This window comes from Populus euphratica, unplaced genomic scaffold (genome assembly GCF_000495115.2).
Source record: "Populus euphratica unplaced genomic scaffold, PopEup_1.0 scaffold375.1, whole genome shotgun sequence".
NCBI classification, from domain to species: Eukaryota; Viridiplantae; Streptophyta; class Magnoliopsida; order Malpighiales; family Salicaceae; genus Populus; species Populus euphratica.
In genome coordinates this window covers 114,561-135,703 of record NW_011500266.1, presented here as the reverse complement: position 1 = coordinate 135,703, position 21,143 = coordinate 114,561, and the positions used below count along the sequence as shown (strand labels likewise).

Here is a 21,143-nt window from a genome sequence, read left to right as displayed (position 1 = left end):
ATATTTTAACATATTTTTTAAAAATATATTTTAAAAAATAATTATTACTATATATCCAAATACCTTTATAAAGGCTAAGGGAAGATATATCATCTTTAGAGTAATCTTAATTCTCATTCCAAAACAAAAAAAAAAATTCATTATTTTTTATTTAAATTAATTATATTTTAGTTTCTTTTCTTTAGATAAAATAATTAATTGACCTTTGCGATTTCAGAATTTATATATTTAATTTATATATTTTAAAATTTGTTTTTAGTTTAACCTTTTTTTATCTATTTTGTGTTATTTTTTTATTTTAATAAATAAAAAAATAAAAAAAATATAAATAAAATGAAAAGATTGACGAGAGATTTTTTTAGAACATATTACTATTAATATGATCAAATTAAAAAAAAAAAGAGCTTACAATTAAAGCAAATGCACTCATATTGAACTTATCTATTATAGATGTACACTATATCGGTGATCCATGTTAAATTTGCAAAACTTTTTTTAAGATTAAACAAAAATCAATAATGATAATATTTTTTAAAAAATAAAAGAAATCTTTGAAAGTTGGGCTTAATTAAATTTAATAAATTTAATTACTTAATAACATGATAAGAAAAAACAACAATAATAATAAATATACAAAACAAAACTAAATTAACACAAATCAATTTAAGTTAATTCATTCAAAATTGTAATCTAGTACATAAAATCAAGATATTCCAATATAAAAAAAATAAGAAAAAAAACAAAATCTAACCTTTAATAAACCTAATATCAAAGAAAAAAATTGAGAAAAAATTAATTGTTAACTTAAAAAAAAAAATTAAATAAACTCGAGTTAACTTTTAAAATACATTACTTTGGTCTTCAGATCAGGATTATCTTATAAAAGACAAGTAAAAAAAATCATGAAGTCAAATTCTAGATAAATAAAATATTGAGGGAGGAAATTAAAAAAGAAAGTTTCAATAAAAAAATATAAAATAAAACAAATAAAAAATAAAAGAATAAGAATAAAATCTAATATAAAAATTAAATGAAATCAAATGTTAAGGGATATAATTAAAAAAAAAATAATATAAATAATAAAATAAATAGTAATAAAAAGAACAAAAATTAAATAGCAATAAAAAAAATTAAATCTAACATATTAAAAATAATTAAAAAGGGATGAAATTAAAAAAAAAACTATAAAATATTTAAAATGAAATAAATAGTAATAAAATGATAAATGAAATATAAAAAATCCCAATGCAGTTAAAGAAAAATTAAATTCAAGGGTAAACAAAAAAATTAAAACATCTCCTAGGTTCCAGTCTAATAGTTTTTTCAAACTTTTTGATCTCTAAATCAGTTTAGATAGGAAATGAAGACCTTACAAATTTGTGAAAGAAAATATCAGCATTAAGTTCAGAGAAGAAGATAAAGTTCTTTCTTATCTTGGGTTTAATGATGTTTATCATTGAATCTATAAATTTAAAGTGTAACTCGAGCTGAGTTATAATTCAACCAGTTAAGATATTACTCTGATTGACTCAAGCAGGTTTTAATGACATAATTGACTGGTAAAGTCCAATTTAAACTTGGCTTGATGAACACCAACAAAAATGTCTATGGAGAGTTAAAAAAGTAGAGAAAAAGATGCATGACCTAAGGAAGAAAAATCTAATCATGGGCCAGACCCATAACCTCAGGATAACCCGACCCAAGTACCTTATCAATGACATTACTCGCTGCTCGCATGATGACTCAACAACAGTAAAGATTCTGGGACAGGAACTCATCGGCGAGATCGGAAATAACCAAGCAAGCCCACCCTGCTTCCTTAACAAACACCTGCTGCTGCTACCACCACCACTACCACTACTACTACAGGTTCTCTGTCTCTCTTTAACTTCACCTGTTGTCTTGTCGTCTCACCGAGCAAAACTACAACTATTCTTTTTAAGCTTAATGCGATGAACTGTTTAATTTGGCGTATCGCATCTCTACACTTTCCGATTCTTTCTATCAGCTATTTGGTTTTTCAAGGAGTACAAGAGAAAAAGGGAAATTCTTTAAATGGTTTAAATCACTTTCAAAATGCTAAAAAATCAAATTCCCATTTGAAACTTTTATGCTAAAGATGAGAGAACGAAAAAACTAGTCTTTGCATTGAGAATGGCATATGAATGCGTCTTTTTTCTTATTATTTACTTTTATATTAGAGTTCAATTTGTTATTTATGAATGGAACACGGCATTGTAATTGAATGTTGGTCTTTTCTTTTCTTTTCTTTTTTTGAGCAGTCGAAGGGGCTGAACCTGAGATATGGTTATAGCTGTGGTGGCTTTGATTTTTGGGGTCTTATTGGGAGTTTTTATTTTGATTCCAAGAAACCGTAAATCCGGTATTGCTTCGTTTCCTGCTTTCTTCTTTGAGCATTAATCAATAATTGAATAAATGCTCTGTTTGATTGCTGGAAGTTTGCCTAATGCAGCTCAAACAGAAAAGGCTTATTCGAATGATAACAGAATTAAGGTGCGTCTCTAGCCTAATATTATAGATCCTAAATTTCTGTCATTGGAAACAAGAGAAAGGAAGCATGGGCTGGGAAGGGGAACGCATGCATGCTTCTGCATTATATATGTCAGTTGCTTAATTTTTATGACTTAGTATTGTAGATCCTAAGTTTCAAAGATCGGCTTTATTATGTGGAAAGTATTTAATTTATGAATGTAGATGTGATTCGCTTACATGCCTTTATTTTTATTCTTTTGGTCTGTTCAAATACAAGTTCTTGTTCATAGCAGATCTTGTTGTTCCTTTTCTTTTTCTTGGTTACAAAGGAGAGGTTCAATCTTGAGACCTCGCGGGGGGAGGGGGGACACTAATGTTACTTGAGTTACAGGTCCTTGGCTTGTTTTATTATGTTGGGAGTGTTATTATTGAACTCTCAGTTGTCTTGAACAATTTTTTTCATGCTCTTAGGCATCCAAGACTTTCAGTAAAGCTGAAGTCTCTTCGCATAACAAGAGAACTGATTGTTGGATCATTATTAAGGACAAGGTATAGCCTGAGTTCATTCCTTAATTCTCCATATGAATCCTGGAGTGTGTGATAATATTGTCGTAATTTTTTGTTTTCTTGCTCTTGTTTTCTATGATTCCAGGTGTATGATGTTACCTCATATGTAGAAGAACACCCAGGTGGGGATGCCATCCTCGCACATGCTGGAGATGATTCAACTGAAGGGTTTTTTGGGTATGTATCTACCAAGCTGAATTAGTTTTCCATACTTACAAGTGATCTGGTAGTAACATAAATGTTTTCCCATGAGTCTGTGCACATGTGTTTAAAGAATCTTTGTCACGTGACTGCCCTTGTGAGCCGTGTTCTTGACTCTGAATTATATAAGATCATTACAGTGGTGCTTGGACTATATAACAACTCCATGCATTGCTTAAATTATTTAGTCAATTTGTTAAGATCTGTCAAACTTTGAGCTGGGGTGGCACAGCTTAACTGGGTGCAGACATTAATTCAAATTTTTAATTCTACACTTGCAGGCCGCAACATGCTACACGAGTGTTTGACATGATCGGTGACTTCTACATTGGTGATCTTGAGCAGTAACATTTGTTGCAGATTTTAGTTTGTAAAATTATCCAGAGAAGTGTGCTGCAAAAACATTATTTTATCCATTCCTGTCACATTGGTTTTATCATTCTGACCTTTACAATCGGTGCTTTTTAGAGACCATCAAGCAGTTGTTGACCTCTGTCTAACTGTGTGACTTCATGGTGTATGTCTTTAGAATCAGAATTTGCAAGGTCTTAACAAGAACGAACAACATGATAATCGTCAAGCAGGTTTTCAATCGATTGTGGCATTCCATGTATCTTTCTACTCATTCTAGAGAAGACACTAAAATATGGAGATCTAACAGACCAATGCTATATGGCTGCACCATGTCACTATAAAAGGTTATGACCATTACAAAATTAGGGTGTAAATCCTTTAAATGAAATTCTTGCTCGCATCAATTTGGTTTACTTTCTGTCTCCACTGCCTTGCAATTTATAACATTGATGCGACTCTGCTTAAGACTGCCTCATTTCCCATCCTCAATCTCAGATTTTGTGGCCAAGTCAATCTAAAAGCATACAATGCTCAATTTTTTTCTGCAATGCTCAGAGCATGCATCCATGGACCATGCATTCCCATGCCAGTTGTTGCCAGTCCCGTGTCTGATAGAACTGATTGCTGGGAGCGTTCAGACTTAAGACTTGGGAAAAATAACCAGAGCGCTATGAAAATAAACTTGCCCTCGGATGAATTTGGTGAGCATTTGTCAACTGCGGTGAATACAAATACCTTCTTGGGGCAGCAGCACTCACATTTGATTTAAAAGAAAAAATAGATTACAGAAGAAATGTGTGCATATTACAAAACCAACCCAGACTGATCAGAGGAACTGAAGCATCAAATTTGATTCAATGAGGAACAAAAAAATGAGACTAAATTCCTAAAACACTAAAATCAATCAATCAATGGGCTAAACCAACCTACCCCAGAGTACAATTTAATCCACCAATACTATTTGTTTCCCAAACCTTAACTACCCCACCAGATCTTAAAAGGTGGCAAAGAATTCATAAGATTTTTAGTTTGCCAAGCCCATCTCTAGCCATCAAATTTCTTAGGTTGTTGCCACTGTTCCAAACTTCTAAGCAAACCACCAAGGAAAGATGGTTTGGGAGGAGCTGCCTTCTTCCCATATAAATGTTTCCATGCCAAGTCTGTGTATTTAGGGCCCTTATCCTTGCTTCTTTCAATCTGCAAAAGAATATAAACTGCTGCTCAGAGAGTACCAACCACACAGTTTGCCTCATTGCACAATCTACTTTTTTCAACCATGATAAATCATAATAATTCAACCCAAGCATTAGGAGTACAAAAAAAAAAAAAAAAACTAAAACAGACTATTTTAGTTCTTCCATGGCAATTCAAAAGGTTTCAAAAATTATAAAAATATAATTTTATCTAAAAAGAATAGCATGAATGACTCGGGCTATGAGAAGTGAAGGAATCTTCATTTTGGACTCCTTGCCCTTTAAAAAGATCATTTCACTGGTATACAAAAGGGAACCCGTATCTAAAACTCAAATTAAAATCTGATTTACTCAAACACGTGCAGCTACAACATGCTACTTTTAAAAAAGGGAAAGATAAACTTTCTAAATTCACAAAAGACCTTTGTGGGCGTACCTTGTTTATCTTTCCATCCTTCAAGTAATACCGGACACCAGACCAATTGATAGACTGAGAAAAATGAGAACGGAATGCAGATATTGGATATAAAAAGTTATCCACCAGCATTGCAATAAATACCTGTCAAAGACAAATCATCTTTCTTAGTAAGAAGTTGCCGTCATAATGGCCCAAGCACAGTATGTAAGTTGATTTTCTTCTATGTTTGAGTTGTGGATGGACTTCTCTGATACAAATTTCAATGCAATGGTTTTCAATGAAAATATAATTACAGCTTGCAATAAAGGTGGCAATCAAAGTGTTTGAACCATAATATAATGTCCACAATAAAAGTCTATCAAGACCACATTTGTGTGAAATAAACAAGTACTTACTAGGACCCAGTTATAAGTAGCAAGAGAGAGTCGGGGTGCCTCAGGGGAAAGTATGTTGCATAGTTGAACTTCTATCCTTGTCAAGTTCCACATTGAGAAAAGTTCAATAAAGGTGCATGCAGCTAGGCAGCTGACTAGTAACAACCCTGAGGAAAAGCATTTTGCTTAGAGTAAAACTTATTATATTTTTTCGTGTATTGTGTAAGAACAACATCAAAGCCCTTATGTAATAATGGTATCTAGCTCTGACTTCTTATTCCTAGTATATGTTATTTTTTTCTGGGCATATTGCAACCTCCACATGTGAACGGAAAGAGGGGAATTTAATTGATGGATCCATAGACAGGCAAAAGTGCCAAAAATGTCTAGTACCCTGAATTCAACAGCTAGAGACCCAACCCATGGCACTGTCATATCTGGGGTAGACATGATGGATATTTGTAATGGATTTATACATCAGTTACTCCAACATTTTAGTATAATATGTTATAATGAATTAAGTGCATGGTGATGCACTGCCTTATGATACAAAAAAGCAGACATCAGCATCATCTTTTAATCTTTGTTAATGCATTATCAAATGTTTAATAATCCACGTTTGGTCTCATAGGGCTATCATAAATATAAAAATATAATAAAATAAAATATTCCAAAACTTATCCATATAAACACCTCACTCCCCACCCCACATCACACTAACAGGGGCAAAAAAATTACCTCCGAATAAACACTGTACCAGAAAAGGAAAAGTTGATGTGCTCACCATTAGAAACAAATGTAGTTTCCTCACGAGCATATCCTTGGATATAGATTCGCAGTGCTGCTGCAACATGGGTCAAGGCCATAAGGTATGGCATTACGAATCCCCATGATAAATAGCAGTGAGAAGAAAATAATGCACGGTTCATTATCCAGTTAACCTTAAACATATATGATTCCAAGACAAATGTTTGCTTCCTCAAGTAATTCCAGTACCTAGACAAAGTCAATAAATCAACACTGAATGAAATATAGAACATTTAAGTCTAAGCTAATGAATATCACAAACCTTGAAAAGCTGAGATCACTGGATAGAGGGTGGGGAAAAATAGCAACAGGCGGGGATGTTATGAGCCTCTTATGAGCACCTGTGAAAAACTCATAAAGTTTGCGATGAAAAATTTGGTACCATATGATAGGATAAAGTTGTGAAGTGAAGACTGAGAAAGGCTGATTCTATTTCCAAAAAATTGTCTTCATAGAAAGTTGATTACCCGCTACAGCTGCAAGTGTCATGTCATCAGAATATCCCCCATCTCGAAGTCCAGATACCACACCACAGCGGTCATATCTAAAATCATCAGCATGCATCTGAAAAATAATCTTGAGCAATCAAAAACAATCTCAATCATATGCACATAATCTTAGAAGGTAGTAGAAGCTACTTGCCATCATGCACCCTCCCCACAGAAAGAATGTTTTTCCACCGGTGGCAAACCCCATCGAACAAGGCTGATGGAAAATATTTGACATGTGAAAAAGTTAATTAACAAAGTGAAAATGAACCAAGGCTTTTGTAATTTCAAAAGCAAGGTAGCTATTAAAAATCATAACAGTATCAGCCTACAAATTCACAGTTGCACGCACTCCAGTAGTTTGCTTGAAAGAAACTCAAATCCATGTGGACTTGCATCTCTGCCCCAAACAACCACAAAGAATATGATCATACCTTTCCCAAAGTATAAACATTATACTTTGCAATGCAAATATAAGCAATTAAAGTGCCACATGGAGTTTAAGTTTCTGGAAATGTTCAAGGTATATAATTTCATCAAGTCTCATGGTTACATTTGTTTTCTTTCAAATCTCTGAGTTGGGAACATCACATGTTTTCTAACAAAATGCTTGGGACAGATGACGCTGTAACTGGTATCATATGTTCATCAATTAACCAACTTGCAGTAAATAATGCCACGAGTCATCTACTATCATTTAGTGATTAAGAACTGAAAGATTGGAATGAAGCAGTAACTTTGCTGGGAATACCATAATGAAATAAGTAATTTTAAAAGCACTAATGTCATAAAGCTCAGAAAATGAATTATCAAAATTACAGAAAGGTCATATAAGATGCTATACCATGTGATATTCATAGATGCAGTAACTTCCCAAGCTCCCAGAAGGTAGATCAAGAGGATATCCAGTTTGAATAAATATCTGCATACCAATTGCCAAAAACTTGGGATTATAAGATGAAAATAATGCAGCTCACTACAAACATGACCATTTCAAAGACCCATACCTCAGGATTTTTTTCCATCTCAGCAGTGAGGGCCCCAATTGAACCAGGGTGCAGCCTAATATCATCATCCAAAAACAGCACATACTTGCTGTCTTTGTGCATTTGCTCCACACCAATCTTTACAACAGCATAATAATGCACTGGTGAAATTCCAAACAAATGTGTGGCTCTAGAGGAGACCAATAAATAGAATTTATGCAACAAGCATAGAGAGGACCAGCTTTTATATAAGCTTTTGAAATCCTAGTTTTCTAAAATACAACTTGCAAAAGCATCACACAGCATCAGTACCTTTTGGCAACTAGTCTAAGCATAAACTCCTACTTCATAAAAAAATTGGAATTTATATATAGACTTGTCCTAGCAACAAATGCTGCATTGCACCACATTGTAAGACACGGAAGGAAGTATGAACACAAATGAGGTTAAGGTAACAGTATAAGAGGTATTGCTAGAAACCAATAAACTAATGGTAAACTTGTTGCATACCAACTGGTTGTGAATTTTCTGACTACAAGCCGTTGATAAACCAGCTACCACAACTCTAGCATCAATGTTATCCTGCTCACATGAAATATAATTACACATCAAGCAAAAAGGTAATTCACAGAATCAACATGTATCTAAAGGATGCGAGAGACAAAAATGCAGTGACAGCATGACTAATTTTCACAACATCAATAAAATGAGAGCCTATGTGTTTCTGAGCAAAATTATATCTGTTGGTCCGTACTTTATATTTTCATAATAGCAAAAATGTTTGTTGACTAGGAGCAAAACTTGTGATTTTTGTTAAAAGAAATGGAGATGAACACATTTTACTATGAATGGACATAATTAATGATGTTTTATTAAATGATGGAATTTCAAAGATGGACATATAAATTGAGAGCTAAAAATCCAATTACATGGATGACAAATCATATATTTGCAACTAATTACTCTTTAATTTCTCTCAGTAATGATACTGGAGAATCCATGTTTTGAAGCACAAAGTACGCCAGTGAAAGCAAAAATATACCTTGATGTCTGATATTAAGCGAGAAACAGCATGGTAAGCAGGGTCTTCAGTACTTTCCACAACAAAAAGGAATTCTAGAGGACCTCCATAAAGAGATATTACCTGCACGTAACAATACCTAAGTCATAATCAATAACTCATTTAACATTGCACAACTTCTTCCAGTCAAAAGTAAAGGAAGAGCATAACTAAAACAAGCAGGAATACATAAACCCTAACAAAAAAAATCATAAGAGACTTTTTCAAGATGTCTACATATCAGCTCGAAGCAGAAAATGAAACCTGCTTTCTGAGAATCTACAGATCTAGGAAACAAAGAGAGCCATAAAAAAATGGAAGGAAGAAAATATTTCAAAACTCGACTATGAGACACGCAGCACATACTCGTTTAACTCAAACTCTTTTCCACCCAAACAAAGAATGGGAAAATCAGTTGTTTAACTAATTTGATGAAGACAGCAGCAAAAACGGAAAAGGGTTAGCGGCTTTCATGGGAAGAAGCAAAAGAAAGAAAAGGCACCTACTTGACTTCTCCAATTGTGTAGATTATGTTCTCCAAACCCCTTTAAAGGCATAACCACTGAAACTCTAGGCAGATTGGCCTGATAAGAGTGCTCAAGTTCATTAATATCTTGACAAAGAAATGCCAAGCTGTTGCCAGCTCTCATACTATTTTTTATCCGTCTGATCTCTCTATTCCTGTGAGAATGAAGAAGATGTTGGTGACAAAACGATTCATGCATGCAAAGACAAGCCATAAATAAGTGATAACGAAAGACAAATACATTAAAAATCATTTTTAAAAACTATATTCAGTACATCTCAATACCTGACATAAGCAGCACAAGCCCACCCAAAAGCAAGAGTTAAGCAAATCATACATCCCTACATCAGGAACAACATGGAGAAAGAGAGAAGAAGGTGGTGAAGAGCTGGTAAAATTAAAATAAAACCCCAAAAGAAAGCACCTTTTTGCTTTTCTAGGATTAAGAATAGGAAAAAAAATAAAAGAGTAAATCTCACTCAATGTTTATTGATATATTGAAACTAATGCCTAATGCTTCTAAAATGGCCCAGAAAATCAGGGTCCAATGAACTTTTAGATACCGGGTTTAGAAAAAAAGAAAAAAAAGAGAGAGAAACAAGGTTAGCCCAATGCACTTGGCAAGTTTGCAGAACAATAATTACTTAAATCACGTCCCAGATATAATTAATCCAAGCATTTCCTTTCCTGATCCCATTCGATCAGTCACTGTCATAATAATTTAATGTCGCCCTAAAAGATTAAAAAAAAAGTTGAAAACTTTGAAATACATGCAATCCAATTCAATCCATAACGTAATTCTTTTTTTTTAATTAACTTCCAAAGAAGATCAGATCCTAATAAATAAATAAGAGAGACAAATAATAAGGAAGTTCAAAGCTAAAAAAATTGAAATTCAATCCACTGCATTCCAAGCAGAAAAGAAAATCAGGAAAATAAATGTGGAGTTACGCGTCAGCATTGTAAGAAAGGAACAAAACGGGGTGGATCTGAAATAGAAAGAAAGAGAAGAAACAAACCTGAATCTGAACAAAAACAGCCAGAGGACTACAAAATGCTTTACTCAGAGAGAAGAGGAGACTATCCATTGCCTCCGACATTGCTTCCTCTCTCTCTCTCTCTCTCTCTCTCTCTCTGTGTGTGTGTGTGTGTGTGTGTAAGAATACAACAAATTTATTTATTTATTCAAATCTCCATAGAGGAGAAGAAAGGGAGAGAGCAAAGAGGGGCAAGAAAAGGAGCGATGAGCTAGAGAAGACGAGAATTTTATACTAATAATTATCCGAAGATTTAATACAGTACTTAATTTCGCTTTCCATTTATCTCTCTCTCTCCCCTTGTTTTCGGCGGTTTGTTTGGGAGTTAAATTTGCAGAGGGAGATTTGGGAGAGGGAGAGACCGTTGGATGTATTTGGTGATGTACAGGTCAGAGCGACAGAGAGACGGGAGCTGCGCCAATCAGCAACCAGCAAAATATATATATTGAATAACGGTACTCTATATTTATTAATTTTTTATTCTTAACCCTATATTTTATTTTATTTTATTTTATTTTATTATAATCTCCATAGTTTCTTAAATGTTTCAATTTCTTCCTTTATCGCTAAATACTACCGAACAAAAAGCTGGCTATATTCAGATTTTATTTTACTCGCTCTCTCTTTTGTTTCCCTGCCAAATTGGCATAGTTTTTAATAATTTTTTTGAAAAAAAAAGCTTAAAAAATTGGACTGTTTAAGGGTGACGTGGGAAAATCATAAATCATAGGAGTAGAATTGGGATATTGTTGAATCTATAGGGGTGAAAATAAAGTTGACCTATTGAATAACGAGAGATCGCGTCTGGGAGTGACTCGTGTGTGTAGATATGACAGCTGGCACGTGTGGGATTGTGAAGGGCAAAAAGGGAACCTTCGTTTTCTATGATTGTTTTAATTTTTTTTAATTAATTTGAGAGAGAAATAGGAGTAAAAGATGCCGCTTCCTGATCCGAATCTTCCCTCCTTCGCTGTCCCTTTCATGACACCTTGTCATTTGTTTCCCCCCCTTTTTTTAATGTTTTTTAACTAATAAAGTATAAGACTCTATGCTATTGACGTGGCATATGTTCTGTCTTCTCTCCACTTAGGAAAATCCAATGTCATTAGTATAAAAGATAAATACATCATAATTACAATTTCCATAATAATTAAGCAAACAGTATTATAAGTATGAATTGAATCTACTAAAATAAAAATAAATAATTACCATTCCAATAAAACTATTATGTTAGGAAGAAATAATAAAATTATTTTTATTTTACTGTTTAAATTATTAAACAGTAAAATAAAAATAATTTTATTATTTCTTCCTAACATAATAATTTTATTATTGAGACATGAATAGATTTTATTATTTAGCAAAATCCAAGAGAAAAAACAAGGTCGTGATTTCCTTAATGTTTAAGTTTCTTCTCAAGGTTCAATGACGCGTGGCATTAGCAGGAAGCTTTTTAAATTTATCGTAGGGATCAACACGTGCGATACGGTAAATGGGTTGGTTTAGTATAAAAATAACGGTACATCAATCTTGGAATAAAAGGGCACTTTGTCGATTCTGTTTTGTTCTAAGAAATTCATATCTTATTTATAACTTTCTTAATTCCCTTTCAAGATAAAATTAATATATAGGTCTTGAATTTTGTTTTTGTGATTGGAATTGTGTTTGGAAACGCTTTAAAAATATACAGAATTTTAAAAAATGTTAAATTGATATTTTAAAAAATATTTTTCTACTATTTTGATATATTATATCAAAAAATATATAAAAATTATTTTAATATATTTAAAAAAAACACTATATATTACAATATCAAATACACACTTTGTCTTCTCCTAATTCTATTTGTTTTTATTTTTGTAAATTTATATTCCACCATGTTCCTTTAAGAATAAAATCATTATGTTTATCTAATTTAAATTATTAAATTTAAATTGAATAAAAATAATTTAATATATAATAATTAAAATTGTAACACCTCAAACAACTTCTTCTTCTTATTATTATTGTTACACTCAACCTCAAAAACACATTTCTAACTGGATTGAAAACATATTTTCGTCATAGAACTACAAATAAAAGATCCGGTGTCAAGAAAGCCCATGTGGAGCCGTGAATAGCGTGGAATGTCATGTTTTCAGGCCACATGACCTTGCAGCCAGATAGAGCGGTGGAATGCGGGTGGAGCCAGAAATCCAGTCAGTCATGGTGGGTGGTATTTCTAGCAATTTGGAAGACGTTTGAAACAAGTTTCAGGTTTTGGGAAGAAATGGACTGTCAATAAGCTGGCTGGTTTGAAGTGTCATTATCGTACAGGGAAGAGGATAGTCGACATGGTGCTAGACTGGGTCACATGGCTGCCAGCTCTTGCTTTCCCCATGGATCATGCTAGCAGAGATAGATCCCAGCTTTATAGCCTGGCCCAGCCAGCGCAGAACAAACGTGTTTTTGAGAGCTTCTTGCTAATTTCAACCGAAACCTACCAGTCTTTCTTGACTAGAATTGCCGGCGACTACTGCTTGCTTTTTGATTTTTTATGGATTACTTGATGCCTTCTCTCCCACTTCTCAGGTTTGAAGTTTGAAATGCCCTGCTCACAGTTTGTTTTTTTCTGGTTTCTTGAGCAAATCGACAATATCAGCTCGCTTAGTTTTCAAGAAAACACACTTATTATGTGGATAGCCTTGTTTGAGGTTACAGGAACGCTGTAATTTGAAGTGTTTTTTATTTATAAATATATTAAATAGTTTTTTATTTTAAAATATTATTTTTAAAATTAATATATTAAAATAATTTAAAAATATAAATAAATTTAACAAAAAAAATTAAAAAATTTAAGAGAATGTGATTTCAAACACGTTCCCCAACAAACTCTTAATGGATTGTATATGACTAATATAATCCACAATTAAGGGGTTTTTTTTTTACAATTTAATCTTTAAATTTTATTTTTCTTCATTTGCATTTTTTTATGCCTTCAAGTTATAAGAAGTTGTTAACGAGGGACTAGATTAAAAAAAAAGGATCAAAATATAAAATAAATATATATATATAATATTTCAGTAATAAAAAGAAAAAATATCAATTAACATCAATTTTACTTAAAAAAATCAATTATAATATTAATAAATTTCATTTGATAAAAGAAATTTCACTTAAGTATTACTTGGTATTCCTATCACCTCAAATAATAAATTTGAGTTGAAAAAGGTTTTTTTTATTTGAAATTGATTTTAAATTTATAGACCAGTTCTGGGATAATTCGAGGACTATACAAGTTTATCCAAGTATTTTGGATAAAAAAATATAGATTAAAAATTAAATTTTTAAGTATAAAAAAAACATTAATCTAGATTTTTCAACCATAGTTGATATTGAGGGGTGCGTGGGGGTCAAAACAACATGTGGCTGGGGGAAGTGGGGGGTCCAAGCAACATGTGGTGGATGACACATTTCCGAATAAATGTGCAAAAACTTGATCTTTTAAGCTCAGTAGCGTCTCAGTTTTTTTTTTTTTTAATTGACACCTCTTTTTATATATATATATATATATTTGTTTTAAAATATTTTTTTAATTTATATTTAGATTGATACTTTTTTATTTTTATATTATCTATTTAACATTTTTCTAAATAAAATTTATTTTTTAATTATTTATATGTATTTAATATTTCAAAGAGATTATTCTAATTAATTTATGAATTTTTATATATATCTAGACTTTATTTTAAAAAATTAAAAAATATTTTTTCTTGGTAAGAAAAAGGGACATTTAAGATAAAAAAAATAAAAATAAATGTGTGCATTTAAATATCATATTTATCTATATTTTACTTTTATATGTATTATTATCTTTTTATTTTAGAATTTGATTGGCATTAGCAAACTCTTTTTTAGTTTATTAGTTGAAGCATTTTAAGATTTATTTTGTTCAACATAAATTATGTCTTTATATTTTTTAGTTAAAAGAACTATAATATAGTAAAATATATTTATATTATTTCGACATTAAAAATTAATTTAAAATTTTACACGCTATTTTATGTGAATAATTTTTTTATATATATTTATCATTAACGTTGAATTAGGTGTTGAGCTTGGTAACATGGGAGTTGGTCAATAGTTACAGTGTCTGTTTATTTACATGACCAGCTTTCAGAACTCTACCTGATCGCAGAACTGTTGTGTGAATAATTGTAGTGAGCGGTTGGCGGCTTAAACAAGCATGTCCGGACCGAGTAATGAAATTTAGAGGTGTTTCTCATTGTAGCGTAATTGTATTTTTTAAAAAAAATAATTTTTTATGTGTTTTTGAATGGTTTTAATGTAAAAAAAAATAAAAAACAAAAAATAGTATTATTTGAATGTATTGTTAAATAAAAATACTTAAAAAATAATATTTAACAAACTTCCAAACAAATACTTAAAAATAAAAATAAAAGAGCCCGTCAAAATGCCCCGGAAAGAAATAAGACAATTCCATAGCCTTTTTCCTTGAATGACTGGTCCTTTGGAACTCAGACATGCAGAAAATTTATTGTCCTGTCTACTTTTCATAGATCCTATGGCAAAAGTTTGACTATTGAATATTTTTTTTAAATTACTACAGTTAATTAAAAATATAGGTAAAATAAAATAATTAAAAAATTGGTAAAATAATATAATTTATATACATGAGATTAAGAAATATGATTTTTATAATATATTGTTATTCAAAATAATGATATTATTTAAAAAATATTAAATAAACACTAAATAAAAAAGAAAAAAAATCCTAAAACCACATTGAAGCTTGTATTATCAAAAACAATTGACGAAACGAATTTAATGATATCAAATAAAATCATTAATGGTGATATAAAAAAATCAAGTATGTGTAACTTGAAAGTTCAGGGTGATTCACTTGTCTTTTAAGACAAGTGTAACTCACTTGAATTATTATTGATTATTTTTTTTATATCATTAGATTTTTATATTTAAAATATTAATAATGTTATAATCAAAATTTTAATATATCTCTTTAATCTTTTTGTTTTTCTTATTTTTTTAAACTATGTTATTTAACTAATTTTTTTTTAAATATGCTAAAAACCAAAAATAGCTAATTAATTGTTGGTTAAAAAAAGTTATTATATCCTTTCATCAAATGATCAAAAATAGATTTTTTTTAATTAAAATAGTGTGGTCAACATTTTAACATAATAATATAAATCAAAAAAGTATTTCAAAAATAACATAATTTAAATACAACTATATCTATGAATATTAATTCTGTATACAAATGTTATTAAAAATAATTGTTATTTAATCATATTTCAAAAAATACATGTCTTTCACAAATTAATTAATCATAACAAAAACCTAAAAATTTTATAAAGATTTAATGGTAAAAAATTAATATTTAAGATTCAATAAGCAAGAAATAAAAATAAGATAAGATGATGTGGCAAAGAAAAAAATAAAAAAACAAAAAAAAAACACTAAGAACACATCATAATTTGTTTTTGATACATTTAATATTATTAAAAAGATTTTAATGAAACAATTCTAATAATATCTTGAAAGATAACGAGACAAAATTATAATTTACTCAAAATTAACCCCAAATAAAACTTCTAACTAATTAGGACCTTGTTCGATTTTTTTTTCTTTAAATTAATTTTATATTATACTTTTGTATTATTTTAATATGTTAACATCAAATAATTTTCTTAAAAATATATATATATATATATATATATATATATATTATTTTAATATATTTTCAAATAAAAAACATCCATTAACATTTCCCACGACACCGGCATACATGCAATGCCAACTTTGCTAGCACACGGAACAGAATTCGTTCCATGAAACCCATTGGCAGTTTCATATGGATCTTTGGTAACGAAGAAAATCCATAGGAGAAAGAAACTTGGATTCTGAAAATGCAGAAGCAGAAAAATGCCCAAATCTCACGGTTTACTTCAAGATGCAACATTTCTCATTTTCCCTGATTAACCAATAAAAGAGGGTAAAGCTAACCCCCAGCCCTCTTGATAACGCTCAATATGCAGATGATTGAAGTATTGCAGGAAAAGGAAAGACTCGGATCAATGCAGCAGTTGATCACTGACAGGACAAAAAGAACTTGATTCCATGGCCATTAAAACTCTTGCTATTGCAATTGGAGATACGAATGTGAAAGTGCTTCCATGCATGTTTGATGGTTTCAAAATGCCAGAGAATAATATGCATTTCATCTAGCTTCATCATCAAAGAAATCCGAACAACGCTGATAAAATTGCAGCTCTCATATAACACCAAGAGTGGAGGAGAAAGCAACTAGTTTCTTTGTAACTGAAATTTAGCTTGTCATGCAAAACATCCATGAAAAGTCATTCCAGTACAACTGTTGAAGTATGACCTATGCTGCGATTCTCATTGTTGTTTCCAATTAAATGGTGAAGAAGCACACCTGCTGCAACACTGACATTCAAGCTCTCCACAGCCAAAAAGGATCGGAACTCTGCACTCGAGCACTCAAGATTTATTTCTTCATCTTTCACTTCATCACCTCCTCCCACAGTGGTATCAACAGGAATATTTCCAGGGATTCGAACTAATTGAGTACATGATCTCTCCACCAATGGCCTCAAACCAGTGCCCTCACTGCCCAAAACAAGGATTGTGGGTTGACCAGGCAAAACCTCACTCAGAGAAACAGCTTTTGAAGAAACAGAACCACCAAGAACTCGCCATCCATTTTCAGCTGATGAAACCAAGAATTGCATCATATTTTTGCAATACCTAAGCTCCATTAGTTCAAGTGAACCTGCACTTGCTTTGCTCACAACTCCACTCAATGGAGCAGAATTTTTTGCACATAGCACCACCCCTGAAGCCCCAAAGAAGTAAGCAGACCTGATAATTGCCCCCAGATTCTGAGGATCTGTAACCTCATCCAAGGCTACCCAAAGAGAGCCCTTTTCTTCATCAGGTAAAACTGCATCTAATTCCTGTATTTTCACCATCTCCAACGGAGATGCATCAAGAACAAGGCCTTGATGGGGGCGATTATCAACAATCATATTTAGGTCATGCTTTGAAACTTCCTTTGTGCTTAACCCAATTTTCTTAGCCATCCTCAACACTTTCTCAAACCCTTTCTTGTCCTTCCTCTTCCTATTATTGCCACTCAAATCCAACCCTTCTTGAATATACAACGCATAGAATTCTCTTCTTCCACTTGATAATGCAGCCAAAACAGGACCCACCCCAAAAACCCCTTCACCAACAATCTTAGGAACAGTAAATTCTGTAGCCTCTTTCCATGTCTTTCTACCCCAATTGTCCTGCCTATTCCACCTTTGAAAATCAGGTTTCTCAGTCTGGCCTCTCACACCCACCCTTCCTCTGAACCTATTTTTGATCTTATCCCATCTTGGATCATCAACAACCTCCAGATCCTCTTCTGCTTCTCCTCCTTCAACACCATCTTCCCTTTCATTGTAACCATAACCACTTGGCTTGTTCTTAGCAGCACCCACCATTCTCCTTGTACTTTCTTTATTCCACACCTTGTGAATATTCTCACTCCCAGAAGCAGCTTCTGCTATGTCCTCCCAAGATGATCGATCGGTTTTTCCAACACCCACTTCTTCTAACCTTTTCTTAGACTCCTCTCAAGATGAGTAACCTGTTTCCGCAACAATTCCTTTCCCTAAACTTTTCCTCGAATTCACCCAGGAAGAGTCACCACTAACTTTCTCCAATCTTTTCACAGACTCACCCCAGTAAGAATTACTACTCTTTCCACTTGCCCCTATCTCCAACCCTTTTGCTTCTTTAACTTTCTTAGAATTCAACCAAGGAAGTGACTTTCCAACTCTAACCACACTACTCCCTTCATCGACTCTCTGCGAAAACGATCTAGAGAAACTTCTAGCAGAACAATGAACAACAGTTTTAATTCTAAACCCTCCTGAAATACTTCTGGCTCTAGCTATCCCTCCCATTTCCATGTCCTTCCTCTGAAATCCAGCATTAGTTTTTGTTGGTCTCACAAAGTTGCGAACTTTATGTGCTTTGTGGCCAAAACCATGTGAAAGTGTTGTGAAGTGGGCACATAGAGGGTTTAGTGAGGGTTTTGAATTGCACACAATTGGTAAAAACTGGGGTTTTAGATATCTAGGTTTTAAAGAAACCCTGGTAGCCAAGGGAAATAATTGGCCCTTTGCTAGATTTGAGTACATTGCGCTCATTAAAATAATGAATGAAATGAAAGCAACAAGCAATTCAAAGAGTAAATACCTGGTGGATGGATTCAACACACAGGTTCTTATTGCTTAAGTAAATACCTGGTCTTGATTTATCCTCACCACTGATAACTCCCTTTATCTTCCTCAGTATAGCAGTTTCTCTCAACCTCAAACGAAGCCGCCACAGAGGAAACAGTTGAGTAACAAATCCGGCTCGCTTTTCCCAGCAACGCTATTATCCTTACAGATTTTGGATAATTGTATTATCAGTACAGCTATTTTATTTATATAAATTTTAATTTTTTTCACTTCTTTAACCGACATTTTTCAAAAATTTCAATCGAGTACTTCGTCTGGTTAATTTTTTTTTATATTATTTGATGATATGGCATTTTTAAAAATTAGTAATAGTACTTCAATTTTTATTTTATATTATCAAATATTTTTTTTAAAAATGAATTATTATTTATATTTGATAGTTTCATGAAAAATAAATTAAAAAATATTTTTTAGTATTTGATTATATTATAAAAAATAATTAAAAAATAACTTATTAATATTTTATTTTTTAAAATTTATTAAAATAGTGAGGAATAAACCTTACAAATTAAAAAGTTGAATGAGAATGAAATTGAAAAAAAATCTAATTTTATGAATTATCTCAAATAAAATAAATAATAATTAAAATAATAGAGATCATATCTAACAAATAAAAAAATTAAAAGATGATGAAATTAAAATAATAATAATAATAATTTTATAAATTATTTTAAATAGAATAAGTAATAATCAAAAGAATAAGAACTAAATTTAATAGATAAAAAAAATTAATTAAAAAAATAAATAACAATCATAAAATAAGGATCAAAGTTAATATAAAAATTAAATTAAATTAAAATAAAAAAATTCAATAAAAAATATATATAAATCAAAAGTTTAAGGACCAAATTTGATATAATCAGTAAATAATATGATATTTCTAAATTGTTTTACAACTTTCAAAATAAAAAAAATACTTTCCTGGAAATCAAGTTAAATTTTTCTTTAACTGTAAAGTATTTTCTGTTAACCAAATTTTTTAATGGCAAACAAATATAGAAAAATACTTTCCAAGAAACCACTTTGTGATCAAATAAACATCCATTTAATCTTTTTTTATTTTGATACACTAATATTTTCTATTATTCCAACCAAGTACTTTTTAAATTGACAAAATTTCTTTACTTCAATAATTTTTTTAATATGATTTTTTTTTCATGATTTCATCAACTTTTCATTAATGTTGCAATTACATGATATTTGTTTATTTAGTTAAAATAATAAATATTTTACTTGTCTGAATAATTTATTTATTAATTTTAAAAAATTAGGTTTTTAGTTTTTATATGATGACTTACTATTGATGAAAAGATTACAACTTTAAAAAAATTTACCTTAGTTATTTTATATTTTATCTTAATTTAAAGGAAAATTATCCCTTATACTACTATCAAAATTACACTTGCTTATCATTTTGTATAAAAATACATTTTGCATCCTAAAAAAAAAAAAATTCAAATATGAGAAAATGATCTAAATATCCCAATATATATTATAACAAAAATAGATATAAATTATCATTTCTTTTTATTTCCTAACTAACAAACACTGAAAAATCAATATCCCCTCTCCGAAATTGAACAAAGAATTTTTTTGATTGAAGTCAATTTCTTACATGATTTTGTGATTCAACATGGTTGTCTCTTGTAGGTGGTGGAATCTTGCATAAATTTCACCCTCAAATCAAAATATAACATGTATTTTTTCTTAATCAAGGCTTTGAAAATCAATGATAATACAATATGATGTTGTTAAAAATCATTTATTTGATTGTTTATGTGTTTTTTAGTGTCCTTGTAAACTTTTTATGAATGGGCAACATGGTTTTGGTAGTAGAAAACCTTTCAATCTTGTTTATTTGAATACCTAAAAAGAACCTTTAAATTTAATTTGAACTTATCATTGTTCCTCAAAATCTTATTGATTGAGATAAAAGTTTTGGATTTTGATTATAAGGATGTTGATGTTGATGTTGAATTAGGTTATGATATGAGAGGTTCTAATGTTGATAATGGTGATAGTATTGATGATCAAGTGACACGATTAAAAGGTTGATGTCTTCTCCCAAGTGCAAGAGTGTCGAAGTAATAAATAACCCGGCAAGACCGGGGTCGAACCACAGGGAGGTTAATTGCACAAATTATAAACAACAATAATAGCAACAACAACAACAACAACAACAACAACAGTAGTAGTAGTAGTAGTAGTAGCAGTAGTACTACTACTACTACTACTACTACTACTACTAATAATAATAATAATAAAGAAAGAGAAGAAGAAGAAGAAGATGATGATGA

At 31.1% G+C, this 21,143-nt stretch overlaps 2 protein-coding genes and 1 pseudogene across 5 annotated transcripts; 1 reads left to right on the top strand and 2 right to left on the bottom strand.

Annotated features, from left to right (window-relative positions):
• Positions 1 to 1,722: 1,722 nt before the first annotated feature.
• On the top strand, positions 1,723 to 3,855 carry CB5LP (cytochrome B5-like protein). 2 transcript variants are annotated; one of them, XM_011008809.1, is made up of 6 exons: positions 1,723 to 1,842; positions 2,280 to 2,383; positions 2,474 to 2,514; positions 2,965 to 3,042; positions 3,146 to 3,237; positions 3,543 to 3,855. In XM_011008809.1, exons 2-6 carry the CDS (start codon positions 2,305 to 2,307, stop codon positions 3,607 to 3,609), a joined length of 357 nt encoding a protein of 118 aa, XP_011007111.1. In that variant the 5' UTR covers positions 1,723 to 1,842; positions 2,280 to 2,304; the 3' UTR covers positions 3,610 to 3,855. The 2 variants fall into 2 exon arrangements, with proteins under 2 accessions (XP_011007111.1, XP_011007110.1); XM_011008808.1 differs by having other exon boundaries at positions 1,724 to 1,869; positions 2,283 to 2,383.
• A 484-nt stretch (positions 3,856 to 4,339) lies between these two features.
• On the bottom strand, positions 4,340 to 10,918 carry LOC105112908 (uncharacterized). Of its 3 annotated transcripts, none has more exons than XM_011008806.1 (15): positions 10,624 to 10,918; positions 10,487 to 10,593; positions 9,753 to 9,808; positions 9,448 to 9,622; positions 8,924 to 9,025; positions 8,392 to 8,463; positions 7,903 to 8,019; positions 7,740 to 7,817; positions 7,050 to 7,112; positions 6,875 to 6,971; positions 6,670 to 6,748; positions 6,385 to 6,596; positions 5,622 to 5,767; positions 5,245 to 5,367; positions 4,340 to 4,812 (listed from the first exon to the last, which is right to left on the bottom strand). In XM_011008806.1, the coding sequence occupies exons 2-15, from the start codon at positions 10,565 to 10,567 to the stop codon at positions 4,660 to 4,662; spliced, it is 1,554 nt and encodes a 517-aa protein (XP_011007108.1). In that variant the 5' UTR covers positions 10,568 to 10,593; positions 10,624 to 10,918; the 3' UTR covers positions 4,340 to 4,659. The 3 variants fall into 3 exon arrangements, with proteins under 3 accessions (XP_011007108.1, XP_011007107.1, XP_011007109.1); XM_011008805.1 differs by having other exon boundaries at positions 10,487 to 10,589; XM_011008807.1 differs by lacking the exons at positions 9,753 to 9,808; positions 10,624 to 10,918 and having other exon boundaries at positions 10,487 to 10,555.
• Positions 10,919 to 16,596: 5,678 nt separating this feature from the next.
• Positions 16,597 to 18,840, bottom strand: LOC105112907 (uncharacterized; annotated as a pseudogene).
• Positions 18,841 to 21,143: the final 2,303 nt, after the last annotated feature.